A 15,503-nucleotide genomic window follows, 5' to 3' on the forward strand; every position below is an offset into this window, starting at 1 on the left:
GAGTGTTCCATGGGGTTAGTGTGACCCAAGGGCAGGACCCGACACTTGCCCTTGTTTTCCCTCATCCCACAGATCCAGCCTGTCCAGACCCCTCTGCAGTGCTTCCTGCCCTCCAGCAGATCAATATCCCACCCACCACGGTGTCCTCTGCGAACTGACTGAGCACTCCTTGTCCAGATCATCAATAAAATCTTAAACACCACTGGCCCCAACACTGAGCCCTGGGAACCCACAGGTGTGTTTAATTAATTGATGGCAATTAGTTAATTGCACACCACAGATTTCTGTATTGATTTAGTGACTAAACAACTTAGAAAACTACTGAGCAAGAAAAATAATGAAAGAGCATATGGATGCTGACTTTGGATACTGCTGACAGGAAACCTCAGGCACCGACTTCTTCATCAGTCACCTGTCAAACCCAGCCCTTTGTGCCTCACCCAACAGGACAAGGGGTGTGTTTGTAACAATATCTAACGGTTAGAGAAACAAGCCCTTAGAAATGTCCCCAGATCTCAGAGGGGTGCTCAGGACATTGGCAAGAACATTTCTCAAAGAAATCCCCAATTTGTTCCTGAACAGTCAGCACAAATTCAGAGACACCTGGGTGTCCTGCTGCCACAACCAGCTGAGCTCAGGGTGCCAGGGTTTGGCAGAGCCAGGCCTAACCTGCCCTCAAGCTGCTCCTCAGTGCCCAGCACTGAGCAGGGCTGTCCCAGCACAACCCCAAGTGGCATCATCCAGCTAAGGACCAGGTCTGACAGTGTCCTGGATAACCCATCTGCCTGGAGCCAGAGACCAGATCATCCCAGAGCTCCCTCACTGCTTCCCTGGGTTTGTATCTCCAGGCTGTTTACATCCAACTAATGATTACAATGAATCCATTACTTTTTATCAGACCATGTCCTATCTCACTACGCCAGTGCTCCCAGCCTGGCTGTGACATCACAGTGCACTAATGGGAAAAATCAGGAATGGTATTTGGAAATGCCACGGTCTCAGTATTGCTTCTCCTCCATGTCCCCCACTTAATAAAACATGGGGACCATATTTCTGTAACAAAACTTGCCATCAAAGCCCCCAAAGCCCAGGCTACACTGGCTCTCTAAACCCACATGGTAGAAGCTCTAGGTGAGGTTTTTCCTCCTCCCAACTGTTGCTCAGACTTGGCTCACTCCATCATCCCTTCTCCCAAGCTGCAGTGCCTGGCAGGGCTGCAGCTCAGCCCTCACTTCCAGTCCCAGAGAAGCAGCAAGTTCAGACGAGTGACTACAAGTGTAAGGGTGGCCCTGGCTCTGAGAGCAGGGAGAGCCCCAGTTCTGTTCCTGTTTATGGTGACAGCAACATAGAACCCAAATAAAAACCCCAACTCTGCATGTTTCATTTCCTGAGCTCCTGATCTAAGCGATCCCAAGTTAGGAGCACTGCCCACTACAGCATGATGTCCAAGACTACTCCAGTGCACTTTAGGTTATCCAAATACTTCAGCTTTGCCTCTAACAAACACACCTTCTACCCAACCACAGAATATCCAGCACCCTGTTCCAATTTTTGAGTCTTGTTCCTAGAAACACAATATTATAACCATGAAAGTTTCCATCAAGCTTTCCAGAGGGATCTTATTTAATAGTTTATATATATATAAAAAATGAAGTGTCTTCATTTTTTCTAAAGTTTTCAATGACCCTGACCCAAACATCATTTTTAACCTGCACATTTCAGTTTGGGAGCACAAAGGTAGAGAAGTACATGCAAAAAAATATGTAAAGTCAGAGACGTACCCGTAGTTCTTTGATTCTGACAGGATCCCTAAGTCTTCCATCTTCATCTTTTAAATTATAACCTTCGGCTCTTTTATCCCTTTCACTTATTTTCCATAATTTAATAGTTTTATCTAAAACCAAAAATTCACAGGCTTGAGAATGAGTTCAATTCAAAATAAAAACCTTAAGTAGGGAGTGAGCAGAGTGGACACTATTGACCTGTCTGGGTTTCCCCTGCTTGCAGCAGAAAGGACCCTGGCAGAGTTCTTTACCCTGATGGAGCTCTTTGTCCCCAACGGGATGCGCAGTTCGAATAAAATCCAAAGTTGTGCCTGAGCAATAAGACCTGTGCCTCCCACTCACCCAAAGGGCCCTTCACAGGGGGCTTTCACACACCAATTACCCAAGTTCCCCACTAAGCCCTGTATGATTATCTGAAGTATATTAACAGACCAGTGCTAAGGACAAAACCCAACAAACCCATGGGTACACACTTGTTTCACCCATGAGTGAGATCTCTGGCTAACTGAAACCAAATCTCTCCTCCCTAAACTCCTGCAGAGCTTTAAAGCATTTAAGATGACAAAGTTTAAAGAATGCTTTAAGTTTATTAAGACATATCAAAGTAAATGATTTTAATTTCAAGTTCCAGCAGACGGAAGTCACTCCTGCTTTTAAAAGTTTATGATGACCTCACATAAAGTCTTTTAAATACAGGGCAAAAAGTGATCCAAACTGTGAGGAACAAGCACCTTCCTCTGACAATAAGAGCAAACTTTTCCACAGAATAGTTTAGGTTGAGAAAGACCTTTAGGATCATGGAGTTCAACTGTTCCCCCAGCACCAACCCAAGTCCCCAGTTCTACATTTCCACTTACAGATGCTCCATGATGCACTAAAACAGAATACACTCAATACTCACACAGACCTCACACCCAACATTACAATCAAAACATATTTTGCAAATAAAGACATTAAAACAACCCCAAAAAACTTCAGAAAACCCCCAAGTGGGTCACAGCTGAGACAATATTCCAGTGACAAAGTCTTTTGTGTAAAAAGAAAGGGTCCTTACCATTTGTAGACAGCAGGAAATGAGCAGCATTCTGTTGTGGTAACCACCTAATTTTATTAATTTTTTCTTCGATTTCTAGACTTTTCAAGTAGTCAAACTCAGGCTCGTGACTCTGGAAGGTACTGTAAACATTATATTCTCCCCGAGAGAGAGGACGGGTTTTACTCTGCAAGAGAACAGAGCATTTCTTCAGGCTGATGTCACTGGGGGCACAAATTAGTGTCTAGAAATTGTCCAACAGAAAGTCCACTTCTACAACAGATGGTGAATTTTACATTTTCACTCTGATACTGTACCAGTTTAGCATCAATACAGTGCACACAGCCTTCCTCTTCCAAAATGCAGCTTTATCTATAAACGTCTGTATACCCCTCAGGCTTTGTTATCCTTCTCTGTGGATGTGGGAGCAAGGAACAGAGAGCAAAGTTCCAAGTGTCCACAGATTTGCATTATCAGATTTGAGGCAACTTGTTATCAGGTTTTTCAAGTAGGTTAATGTTCATTATTGGCTCATGTTGGAGAACAGCTCCACTGGTGTTGAGTTTTCTCCTGCAGTGTCTCACAAGTTTCCACATTTCCTCAATGCACCGTTTCAGTTGATTCTGAGACTTTAAATGATTTTACTCCCTACAGGTCATTCGACTTTTAAGAATTTTGAAGAGGACCCTCTCAACTGACCCCATCCAGCAGCTCCCCGCCCTTGGAGAGAGCTGCCTTTGCTGGCACTGGTGCTTTCCCTCTCTACTCACACATCAGGTTGGAATAATTGGCTGCTTGCAAGTGAAATCAAGTCATCTGAGCCCAGGGCATGATGCACAGCATTCCAGTGTGCCTTCCCAAATCCAAGTGTCTGGGGAATTGTATAACCACCCTAAGCTGTCATTAACCTGGTTAACCTAGTCTTAAATTCACATTGGGTAAAAATATTGGCGTTATATTTGAAGATTATACACTTTAGATTTTTCCTGCAGTTTTGCACATGACAAGAGAAACGTCCCTCATGCCCAACCCTTCCCTCAGTTTCCACGTGCTCCCAAGGAGACAGCTGAATCTTCCTGTGTACTTGGGGTTTGGTTTTCCCCACCCTCTGAGGAAGTGAGGTGACAAGTGGGTTCTGCCTTATGGAACAACTGAGCCCTGGCAGCTGAGAGCCACCCCATAATAGTCCCACTACACACAACATCAGTCCTGAGCAGGGGGCACTTCTGACCTTCTCCCTGGGCCTTAGTTAAGTCTGTACCCAGAGTAAATGATGGATGAGCCCTGAGCTGCCTGGGTGCAGACGGGTAACATTTCAGCACAGTTTTCATTTCACTGCTCCAGAGCCCTCCCAGTACAACCAGTACAGCACCTCTGGGAAAAGGGGTTATGAACAGCACCACAGTGAGCATGAAAGGCAAAATACTGGCGAGGTGTTCATTAACTGAGCATTATTTGAGCCACACAAGGAAGGCAGAGGGATTCTGCCGGGAAAACAACACACAGACTTGTAATATTCATGCACAGACCAGCTGGATTAAAATTCCACAATCCATTCTGGTATTTCTGGTCCAGGAAAAGGCTCAAAACCAAAGGCTCAATCTCTCATCAACTCTGATGCAAATGACAGGATAACCATGCTCTTTGGTGGGGGGACAGAACTGCCAAGTGGAATACTGACTTTTTAAAGAACACAATCCCAGACACAACCATTATTTTCCAGCACTTCATGCACGTTTCCAACTCCTGTTGTTGCTCTGGGTATCCAAGCTCAGGGATGTGACTGCAGGATGAAGGTAGAGGAATGTTACAGCACTGTCACACAGCTGAGCTGTGAACTGCAGGAGGGACAATCCTCCCACCCTCCCAACTGGAAACACTCAGGGGTTTCTGGAGAAGTGGCTGCTCCCACTGGTTTTGAGTCATAGGACCCTAAATCAATTTTTAACCACCTTATCCCATTATCCTTGCAGCTTATTTTATAAACTTTTCTTACATCCTCTCCAAAGCACTGTGATGTATCTCAGCTCAGCCTGACCCAGTGGAAGGTTCAGGAAAAGTCCACAGGCAATCCTGCAAAGTGACACTGAGCACGCCAGGTATACACAAAGAAACCACCTGGATTTTTGGAACTTTTTTTTTGAAGAAGGGAGGAACCCCCATCAAATGAACCCACCGAGTGCAGCACAGGGCACACATTTAGAAACTTGGCTAACTTGGAGTTTTCTGAGAAAACTCTCCATTTGAAGCATTTAAACCTCAGGGCATGAACAGGTGAAGTGAGACTGTGCAACACAAGAACGGTGTAGTAACAGCACTTTTGTTTTTTGAGTCACTGACCTCTTGTTCCCTTTGAAATATAACCACTCTGCCACCTTTGTCTCCTGTTGCAAGAAGATCACCAGAGTAATTAAATTCAACTGTTGAAATTATATCAGCTGTAAAGAGAACAGAAATAAAACAGCACTGTAATGTGGAAAGCAAATCAAGGAGTTTCAAGACTTGAACACAAAACAAAATTACAACTTATACTAATGCAATGACACAATTCTTCATTTACATCCCTAAATTAAGCCACATTCCAAATCCTAACATGATTTTATTGACAAGCTAAAACACTTACTCATCTCAGTGTAAGCTTTGGGGCCTTCAGCCAAAGTGTTTGTTCTACTGTGGACATAATGCTGCCATATCCATGGACATATGCGTGCTCCAAGCTCCCCAAAGTGGGAATCCTCTTCAAAGTGATCCATGTGTGGTGTTCCCTTGCATTGATCCAGGTGAGGCTGAGGCTCACCTGCCTCTCCTGGAGCCGAGCACTCATGGAGTTAGTTCAGGAGCCTGGAATGGGCAGCTCCCCTCTGTCAAAGGGGGGGAATAGAAGGAGAATTCTTCCAGTGGAGCTTCCTGAACCAGCTCCATGCAGAAGCATCAGCAAAGATACAAGAAACCAGGAGAGCAAAGGAAAAGCCCTCTGGACCTCCAGCTCCAACTGCCTGCAGCGCCCTCAGACTCGGCCTTAAGAGCCCCCAGGTTTATCCCACTGCAGCCACAACTCCAATCAGGAGGTGGCAATAAAGAACTAATCAAACAACCCGAAGCCAAGGAGCAGGAGATAAGGAGCTGGAAATGTCTGTCCCAGGGCTGGGGCAGATGGTAACAAAGCCAACAAAGCACTCAGCAAACACTGTTCCTGCTGGGCCTGCTCACATCAAATATTGCTTTTATGATGCAGATATCAAAACTCTAAGGTTTGAAGAGTATGACAGCAATTAGTTCCAGAGTGTGCAATTGGAGACTTGCTGAAAACCCCTTTTCTGTATTGATTTTGATGTTCTATCTTCGAAATTCCTTTCAATAACGCCCCACTCTCACGAGGAAGGTGATTAGAAACCCTAACCAGTATTCTCAATATATAATTCATTTTTCATCTTTTATTAACAGATGACCTTAAAAGTTTTCTCCTAGGGCATAGGGATAATGATTTACCTTCTTGGATTAAAAAATTTATTTAGAATGAATAAATGAATGAGTAAATATCATCTTTTTACAGATTTATCCCAGCCTTCAATATTGCATTACTAACCTGCTTCTGGACATGTCTAGTTTTGTAGTCACCTTTCTTTAAAGGAAATTATCACTCAATTACCAGTTGTTACCAATTATACACAGGGATTTCAGGAGACACCATGGAAAAGTAGAGAATCAAGGAAAAAGAAACGAACTGATGAGGTAAACAACACACACTGAAATAGCCTGTCACCAACATGCTCTAGGAAACAGGGACATGGGGAGGGCACAGCAAGACAAAAATAGAAACTTCCTTCAAATATTTTCTAAGTTAAAAAATTGGAATACGAGTAATCACCTTTTTCAACATCACTGTACTTGTTTTATATCTAAAAGTATTAATTCAAACCAGTTTTCCCTCTAGCTGAGTTTAACTGAAGCAGATCAATCCCTAAATCATTCCACCCACTGCCCTCAGCACTCTACCACCTCAAAGCAGGTAAAATAAAAAAATTAAAAGTACAAGACTAGAAGTAAAGCCCAGAATGAATTCCAAACCCATCAGTGTTCTTCTTGACACTTCACCCACCTACATTTGCTCTTTATTTCCAAGTCAGCTTAGAACTTTTAGGAAAGAACAAAGCAAACCTCTGCAGGTTCTTCATCATCACATTAACTTTTGGATTTTTAAAGGTTTTTATTAGATGTTGTAACTTTTTCTTACATGTACAAGCACCAATGTTATTTCTCTGTCTTATTTTCAGCCTTTTTTACATGCCAGCAAAATAATTCCCAGTGAAACACAGGAAAGGATGAGCCAAGCCAAGACATCATGATATTTGCTCAAGGACAGCATCCAAAGTTCTCTTCTCAGGTACAGACACCTTGGTGACAGTGATATTCTAGAAACAGAGGTCTGTCCAACTTTCCCTCCAGTTGTTCCCGTGGGGCTGCGACTGTGCTCCAGAAGTATCCATGTAAATCCTCCTCCTGTACCTGTGGAGAGCAGCAAGCCCTGTGGCTTTACAGTAAGATATTAGGCTGGTAATATTTCTTTCCAGACATGAAAAATTCATGTTTAGCCTCACTTCTGGAAATGAGTTCCATCTTGGTTACATTCTGCATCCAGAGCAGAAACTCCAAGCTGGTTTCAAAGGTGGTGTATTAAAAGGATTGCTACATTGTGACCCTGCAGCATCCCCAAATTTAAGAGCACTGAGCACTTCTATGGGTAGGAAACACCCTCCTGACACACTAGAGGCCTACAAATACTCATCTCCACAGTAATATGGTGGAGCCATTCCCTGACCCAGAGAAATGCTGTGAGCCCTGAGGGATGTGTCCAAGTTCAGGGTAAGTGTTCAAGCCTTTCACCATCCCTGTGAGTGTGAACCTCCCTACAGCAATCCCTGTCAGAATTCTGGGAAGTTTAGAACCTCCAAAGCCTCCTGAGCTGGCTCTGCTGGGGGTGAAGAGGGCTGGGATGGCAGAGACCAGCTTTTATTAGGATTTGGAGATGACAGCAAGCTTATACCTGCAAACTAACTGAATTCCCCCAGGATTCCTCATGGGATTTCTGACACTGGTATCAGCACCCGGGCTCTGTTTGAGGTAATGGAGAATGCAAAAGGATCCACACCAGCCACATTAGGGGCCTAAAATTAGCTCCCATGAACTTTTCCTCTCTCAGCTGGCCGTGCACTGCTGCTCTGGTGAAAACCCAAACCTGAAAACACAGAATCACTTCATGGCTCACTCAGGAGAGAAGGAATTTGCAGCTGCAGCTCGTGCTCAGGACTAACACGAGACACGAGGAGCATCAGCTCCTCTCATCCTTCAGAGCTGTTCAAAGCCTTTTGCCAGGAGCCCTCTCCTCAGACATTTACTGAACAGGGAACCACTCCCTGCTCTCTATCATCATCTAAAAAGGAGGCTGCTCCAACTTCCAGGGGATTTTAACCTAGAATCTTCCAAGTACGTAATGGACAATGCCACTTTATGTTCAGCACACAAACAAACAATGCACATCTGCTAACCTGGCTCCTGTCCCACCTCTTGAAAAGGAGTTTAATACACAGCCCCTTCTTCGTGATCCATCCTAGAGATCCAAAGCATGGACTGCTCTAAGGCTGAAGGAACTCGCAGCAGCAGCTCATGCTTTGAGAGGAAATGGCTGGATTGGAAGGCAGATGGCTGGCATGGACTGCCAGGGACACTGCCAGTGGGAATGAGCACAGAGGGGATATTTCTGTGCCTGCAATCAAGCTCAAAGGTGACACACCTTTCATCCAGCACCCTGTTGTCATACAGCACTGGAGTTATCCTGTGGACAAAGCAGTGAGAGACACTGTGTGGTCTCCTACAGTGGATGGGAACGAAGCAGAGACTGCAGAAGGGGTCAGTGCAGTTCTGTGCTCCTAAATCAACCTGGAAAGCAGACATTGGGATGTCCCTGGAATACTGTGTTGAGCTGTGGAGGAATAGGACTCTTTTGCAGCAGGCAGTGACAACAGACCATTCTGAGGGACCACAGGTGACAAATGGGGGTAGTCAAGAACAGCAAGGAACTGCCACTTCAGAGCAACTCAGCAAAGAATCACCAAAAAAAAAATGCAGCAAATAAGATTAGTGAAAAAAAATAGAGATACCCTTTAAAGGGAGCAGATTATCACAGAGAATGAAAAAGTTTAGAAACCAGCGCCTGCTAAAGAGCAAATCATAGAAAAAACGTTTTAAAACCCAAAATCCTATTGGAGCTCAAGTTCTAGACTCATGGGGCCTCAGAACTGCTGGTACTGAGTTACAGTAACTGTACTCCCCAAACATTCCCTGGGTATCCCGCTGCACTGGAAGGCTCCAGGGTGGGCAGAGGGAAGTGTGACAGTTCTCCAGCTGGGATGGCTGCAGTCACCACACTAGGGGAGCACTCCAAGCCACTGGCAGGCACCCTGCTCCCAACAGACCCTTCCTCTTCCTCCTTGTCCTGCGGCAGGCAGGCAATCCTGGAATTTCAGTCCTAGCAGGATTCTGACTCCAGCACTGAATTCCATGATTCAACCTCTCCCTCCTTCCTGTACCTGTCACTGACTTGCTTCCAGGTGAACAAGGGTTCTCCACTTGAACTGTGGCTGCCAGGACAGTCAGTGGAACAGAGTGGTGTTACCCTGCAGTGGGGATGGACTCAGACTGGTATTGCTGCTATTGCTCTGAAAATATGTCCTAAAATACTCTTTTTTAACAGTTGGTAGAAATTAGAACTGTACTGAAACGTGAGCTGAACTTTTCAGCTACCAATAACCACTGATAATCTATGTATACATAGAAGTTACTCAAAATCACCCGTTTTTCAGAATACGCCACTTTAATACACAATTTTTACATTCCACTTTTAGGATTTCTTTGAAGAGTTAAGACAGGAGTGAGATGTACCAGAAGTCAGGACAATAAACCAAAGGGGTACAGTTTTGCTCAGATCAAACTTCTCTGAACTTACACTGCTAAACACTCTGCCAACCTAAAGTATCCATAAGGTCTAACAACGTTTTATGCCCTAATACTCAATCCGCTTGCAAAATGGCTTGAATTGCCTTCAACTGAACCTGGTAGGGTTTAGCTGAGTCCAAAATAACTCTGCTTTTGGAACTAATTTAAATCACTGAACAGATTTAAGGTTAAGCAAGGGCAGGAGCAAGGCACCCTGGCTGCTCCTCAGCGGCTCGGCCGGCACCGGCCAGCCTGGAAGCAGAAGCTGTCTGAGGTCAGAGCTGCTGCTGACAGGCTGTGGCAAACTCCAAACATCTTGTTTGGAGTTCTCTGGGAAAGCCTGCCAGCTCCTGTGTGTCCTGGATGGCTGGAGCAGAGCCACTTGGCTCCTCTGAGGAGTGCTCAGGCCATTCTGCTCCGAGCACTGGAACACGGGGGAAAAGCAGCAGCACAAGGTGCCACAGTGTTCCCAAGGCCTGCTCCAGAGCCTGCCCAGCAAACCCAACACTGAACCCTCCTTCTAGGATGCAGCAGCACCTCAGAGTTCCATCTTGTAAAAGACAAGATTCCTTCCCTCATTTAGTTAAATTTGCGTTTTCTTGCCAATGGAAGCAGACTGTGACTTGGTACTGGAAGTCCTTTAAATTACATCCTCAAAGACTGTCTCCACTGAGTTCAGAGTGCACAGAGTTGCCTGGATGTGTCAGTACAAAGCAAGCAAGGAAAGCATAAAGGAAGCACAGCAAGAAAAGGGAGCAGTAAAGCCAGAGTTCAGTGAGACAGATGTAAGTGTTCCCTTCCTGCCTGCAGAGGAGTGTGTTCCCTTGCTGTGCCTTCCTTACAAGTCATGAGAAATTAGGGAAATTGTTTCTAATATTCATGACATAATTCAGGATTCTCTGTCCAAACCTATTGCCTCAGTACTATCTTTTAACCTCCAGAATAGTAATTTCAGTAAGCTTTCTCCTACTGGAAGTATATTTAATTAATTCATGCTATTGTTAGTTTTTCCTAAGAAGCTCATTGTCATGCTGTTCACTGTACTTCTAGTAGGAGTTCAGAAAGGTCTTAAAATGATGGGAGAATCAAATTTTCCTTCCACTTGCAGCTTTCACCCCTTCCTGTCCCTTAAAAAAAAAGCTTTTTGTCATTTTTGATTAAGCTTTTCCCCCAGATGTTAAAACACTCCCCAAGCGGCCCAAGCATGAGGATGCACATGGGGACTATACCCAACATTTCCCAGGTGCACAGGTTCCCCAGGCTGCTGCCAAGCATTTATCATTCATCAGCTGGGTGTTCTGAAGCTCCACATTTTCATGAAAACATAATCACAGAATCCCAGTCTGGTCTGGGTTGGAAGGGACCTTAAAGACCATCCAGTCCCACCCCCTGCCATGGGCAGGGACACCTTCCACCAGCCCAGGTTGCTCCAAACCCTGTCCAACCCGGCCTGGGACACTTCCAGGGATGGGGCAGCCACAGCTTCTCTGGGCAACCTGTGCCAGGGCCTCACCACCCTCACAGCCAAGAATTTCTTCCCAATATCCCATCTACCCCTGTCCTCTGGCAGTTTAAAGCCAAGTAATTTATCTTCTCTTGTAGCCTAGTGGTTGCTTAGTCTTTTAAAAGACCTTTTAATCTGTTCTTTAATGTCCCACTTCCCATCTTTCACTGGTGCCGAGGATGTTTTCCCCCTTAATTCCCATAAACCTCCACCTGTGTAGTTTTCTGACAAGGCTGTCCTAACATTTTATGTGTCAGAGTCAGACAAGAAATGCTAAATCCAAAAGCTCTGGGAAAGCTTCAACAGCCAAAAAAAGGCATTTCTGAACCCCTTCCAACTGCCTCCAAGGTCTCCACCTGGACCATAAACTCCTCCTTTCCTTTACAAAAAAGACAGGTATCACTGTCCCAACCCTCACAATGCTGAACATTTCTGTACTTACATGCACAGTCCCCCCCTCCTGTCCCTGCAGTTCCATTAACCCATCATCTGCACATGCCAGAAAAACCACAAAAATCAAACTGTGATCCCATGGTAAAGATCACAGCTGGAAATTCATTGCACATGAGCAGGCAGGACACATCCTGTGCTCCACAGAAAACTGAATGACAACACTCACATGACCACTTCAACAAATCCTGAGGATCACCTGGAGCTTTTTTTTTTAAGCATGGCTATTCACTTGTAAATCTAGAAACTTCCCAAAGTTCCCTCCTGTTGCATTTCTCACAAAACACACCTGTTCTTACTAGTTCCCAGAGTTATGGACATGTTACTGTACAGTAAGACAGTGGAATTTACTTTCCAGTGCCACAACACCCTGGGGCTTCTGTTGTCTGACACCACTGGAATTCAAAAGAACACTTATTAAATACCGATTATCTACTGGCTGAGCACAGTTTTAGGTAATAGGGTGTTGTGGAACTTGGGGTGAAGACAAATTCTTGGTCCATGGGTTGTATGAAACCTCTGGAATAACATGGCCTGCCTGAAGTGCTGACTCTGCTTTCTCCAGCTGGAACCCAACACGTGCTCAGGGCAAAACTGTTTGTGAAATACTATCATGGAATAGTTTGGATTGGGAGGCACCTCAAAACTCATCTCCTTCCACTCCCTGCCACGAGCAGGAACACCTTCCACTATCCCAGGTTGCTCCAAGCCCCGTCCAACCAGGCCTTGGACACTTCCAGGGATGGGGCAGCCACAGCTTCTCTGGCAAACTCAAAACGAGGGGAGAGCAAAGATCATCTGAAATCCTGCTTATGGCAGACCACTGGTTTTTAAGGAAAAATCCAAACCCAAACCACAGCTTAGAGCCCATCTTCTGCCCCCCTCCAGCATGAAGTGACTCCAGAGACAACCAGAAAGGAGACAGTACACATCGCTCAATAATGGAGTCATTAGTCCCAAATTTTCCAGTTCATACAGAAAAAAGATGATCTTAAAGCTGACCAGAACCAGGTGTCATAGAGCTGCACCTCTACTGGAATAGTTTTTCTAAAGGCAAGAAATCATGCCAGAATTCCCTTTCAAAACAGTGGGAACAGGCCAGTTAAATTCCTGAACAACACATGAGAACATTTTAAACCACTGATTTACAAAGACAATCTAACAGTAAGAGCATTTCTAAATCACTGGTATCTGCACTTGAGAACAGGTTCAGGATTACAGGCCAATATATTTTTATTAGATTGTGGCTGTCTTTGCTCCTGGTGTTCTGCTTTCTGGCAAAGTGCTGAGGTGACCCAGCACCCCATGGGCTGCAAAAGCAGAGTTTGCTGAACTGAGGATAACAAGAGATCTCTCACTTTATCAGGGCTGACAGTACCAGTCACTATATGAAGAATTAAAAAACAAACCAAAACACAACAAATTCAACACTGAAATCATGAAAGAGATAAGGTCTCAGGCAGCATTTGTATTCCACATTCAGAAAGGTCCTTCCTACAGAAAGAGGCAATCCAAGAATCACAAATTGCACAGGCTATCAGTGTGGGGTTTGGAGCCACGTGGTTTATACTAACAACACTATTACAACACATCTCAAATTACCTTTGTTTTTAAATTATGCTTATTGCCATCCTCAATATTAAATGTTTCACTCAACATCTGTTTTATTCTCCAGTCCTCCTCCATGAATCCAACCAAAGTTTTCTGCTTTAGAAAACTCACAGTCAATACTTTAGAAAGTCCACATTCAGTAAGTGATGAATTTTCCTGCTCTCTGAACACTGCCCTTCCCTTCACTGACACAGAGCCTGTCCAGAGTTCAGGGATCTCCTCCTGAACAAAAGGAACACACACACACACAAGACAAAGATGAGAATGTGATTTTCTGTATTAATGACCCAGTTAGGAAAATCCTGAAAATGGAGCTGGCAGCTGCCAATCTAATACAGCCACTTGTCACAGTATTTTTATTAAGCAACACACCTGAGAAATGACTACTCAATATAAAATGTATGTTAGACCTGCCCTGTAAAGGAAGTGATGTTTGGGTAAAGCTGCCTGAGCACCAGGCTTTGGAGTTTCAGCTACTGAATGACCCTTCTGTGAGGAGATTTAGCAAGACAGGCTGCATGGAATAGGTTGGACATGCTGGCATTTTCCTCTAGAGAGCTTAAAAACTGAACAAAAATTGACAGAAACAGAAAGTTTTCACTATCACAAAAACTTAGGTGAAATCCCAAGGCCATTTCAAGGCAACAGCTGCCCATCAAGCAGGTTTGGATGTGCAGTTTGGTAAGAGAAGATTGAAAAAACGGTAATGAGGAAATATGTCCATAACTGGGGCCAAAATTCTAGCAGTGTTATTTGCACTCTTGCTGCATCCTGCTGAATTAAATTCGGGCAATTATAAGAAAATAAACTGTTTATTTTCATTATTGAGTTCCAATTTCAAGGCAAAAAGTATGGGGAAGGGAAAGGCCACAATCCAAAATAAAAACAAGGAGTCACAAAAACTGCAAATAGTTTTGGTATTCCCACAGGAAAACCAAACTCTAGCACCAATTCTGCAAAAACACAGGTTCTGCACGATTCCTGGAGCCTTCCTGCTCTGCACAAATCCACATTGCTCAGGAATTGCTCCTGGGAAGGGACCCCAGGAGCCAGATGCCCCCAGGAGCATTTCCTTAGCAACTTCTAGTCACACAGATGACAGATCCCAAGAAAAAAGGACCATCTGACAAACATAAAAGCTACTTAAATATATTTCCATAAGAATTCTGGGAGCTTCAGAGCAATAGTAAAAGCTACAAAATATATTTAGGGGGGAAAAAAAAAGAGAAGAAAACAACTGAGTCTAGTTTCTCAAGCAGTTTTCCAGTCAATTCCTCCCATGGCTATTATTTTAAATGGAATGCCAAACAAGTGGCATGAAAATGAAAACACTGTCAGCATAATTCCCCAGTAGCAGACAGAAGGGAAAAATATTTACTGCATCCAGTAAAAAAAAAAATCCCAAACCCAAGCTGAACACACACAGCCCTGAAAGTCTGTTCACACTTTAGAAAGGAGCAGTGCCAGCCTGGACAGTTTGAACACAGGAAATTTAGGGAAAAAAAGGAACTTTCTCATCAAAGTCAAGCAAAATGCCCCCTTGGTTCTGCACTACAGAGAAACACTTTTCCCAATTAAAACATTTCTTGTTTTCTACTCTGTCCAAAACACACCACACTCAGAAAGTTTCAGAGAAATGCGAAGGTGTGCCCTTTTTCCCTGCTTAATATCCCTATTTATAGCTCTCAAACGTTAACAAGTGGGAATAAAATCTCTCCACAGCTGCAGGAAGCCTTTAAACTGCACTTTTTAATGCAGCACAAATGACAGAGCTGCACTCTCTGTGCGTCAGAGCAAAACTTGACAAGCCTGACAGACTCCACTGGGAATTTTTCCCCCCTCTCCCTGTGTTTTATCACTGTCAGTACCTTTTCTCTCGAGCCCAGAACTGTGTCCAGTTCTGGGCTCCTCACTACAAGAAAGACAGGGAGCTACTGGAGAGGGTCCAGCAGAGGCCAGAGAGATGATCTGGGGTTTGGAGCATCTCTCTGATGAGCAGAGATTGCAGGAACTGGGCCTGGTTAGCCCAGAGAAGAGAAGGCTGAGGGGATCTCATCAATCCACACAAATATCTCCAAGGGGTGTCAGGATGGTCCCACACTCTGTTCAGTGCTGCCCAGGGACAGGA

At 44.4% G+C, this 15,503-nt stretch overlaps 1 protein-coding gene across 1 annotated transcript in view; it reads right to left on the reverse strand.

The window, feature by feature from the left end:
* PPP2R2D (protein phosphatase 2 regulatory subunit Bdelta) overlaps nucleotides 1–5,459 on the reverse strand; it is a 12,286-nt gene extending 6,827 nt beyond the window's left edge. Inside the window, exons 1-4 of the mRNA XM_029962030.1 lie at nucleotides 5,441–5,459; nucleotides 5,158–5,255; nucleotides 2,839–3,004; nucleotides 1,782–1,894 (exon numbers count right to left, since the gene is read on the reverse strand). Coding sequence (XP_029817890.1) covers nucleotides 1,782–1,894; nucleotides 2,839–3,004; nucleotides 5,158–5,255; nucleotides 5,441–5,444 — 381 coding nt within the window. The 5' untranslated portion in view covers nucleotides 5,445–5,459. The remainder of the gene's footprint in view (nucleotides 1–1,781; nucleotides 1,895–2,838; nucleotides 3,005–5,157; nucleotides 5,256–5,440) is intronic.
* Nucleotides 5,460–15,503: the final 10,044 nt, after the last annotated feature.

The sequence above is a fragment of the Manacus vitellinus genome, unplaced genomic scaffold (genome assembly GCF_001715985.3).
Source record: "Manacus vitellinus isolate BGI_N305 unplaced genomic scaffold, ASM171598v3 scaffold_40_pilon, whole genome shotgun sequence".
In the NCBI taxonomy this organism is placed as follows: Eukaryota; Metazoa; Chordata; class Aves; order Passeriformes; family Pipridae; genus Manacus; species Manacus vitellinus.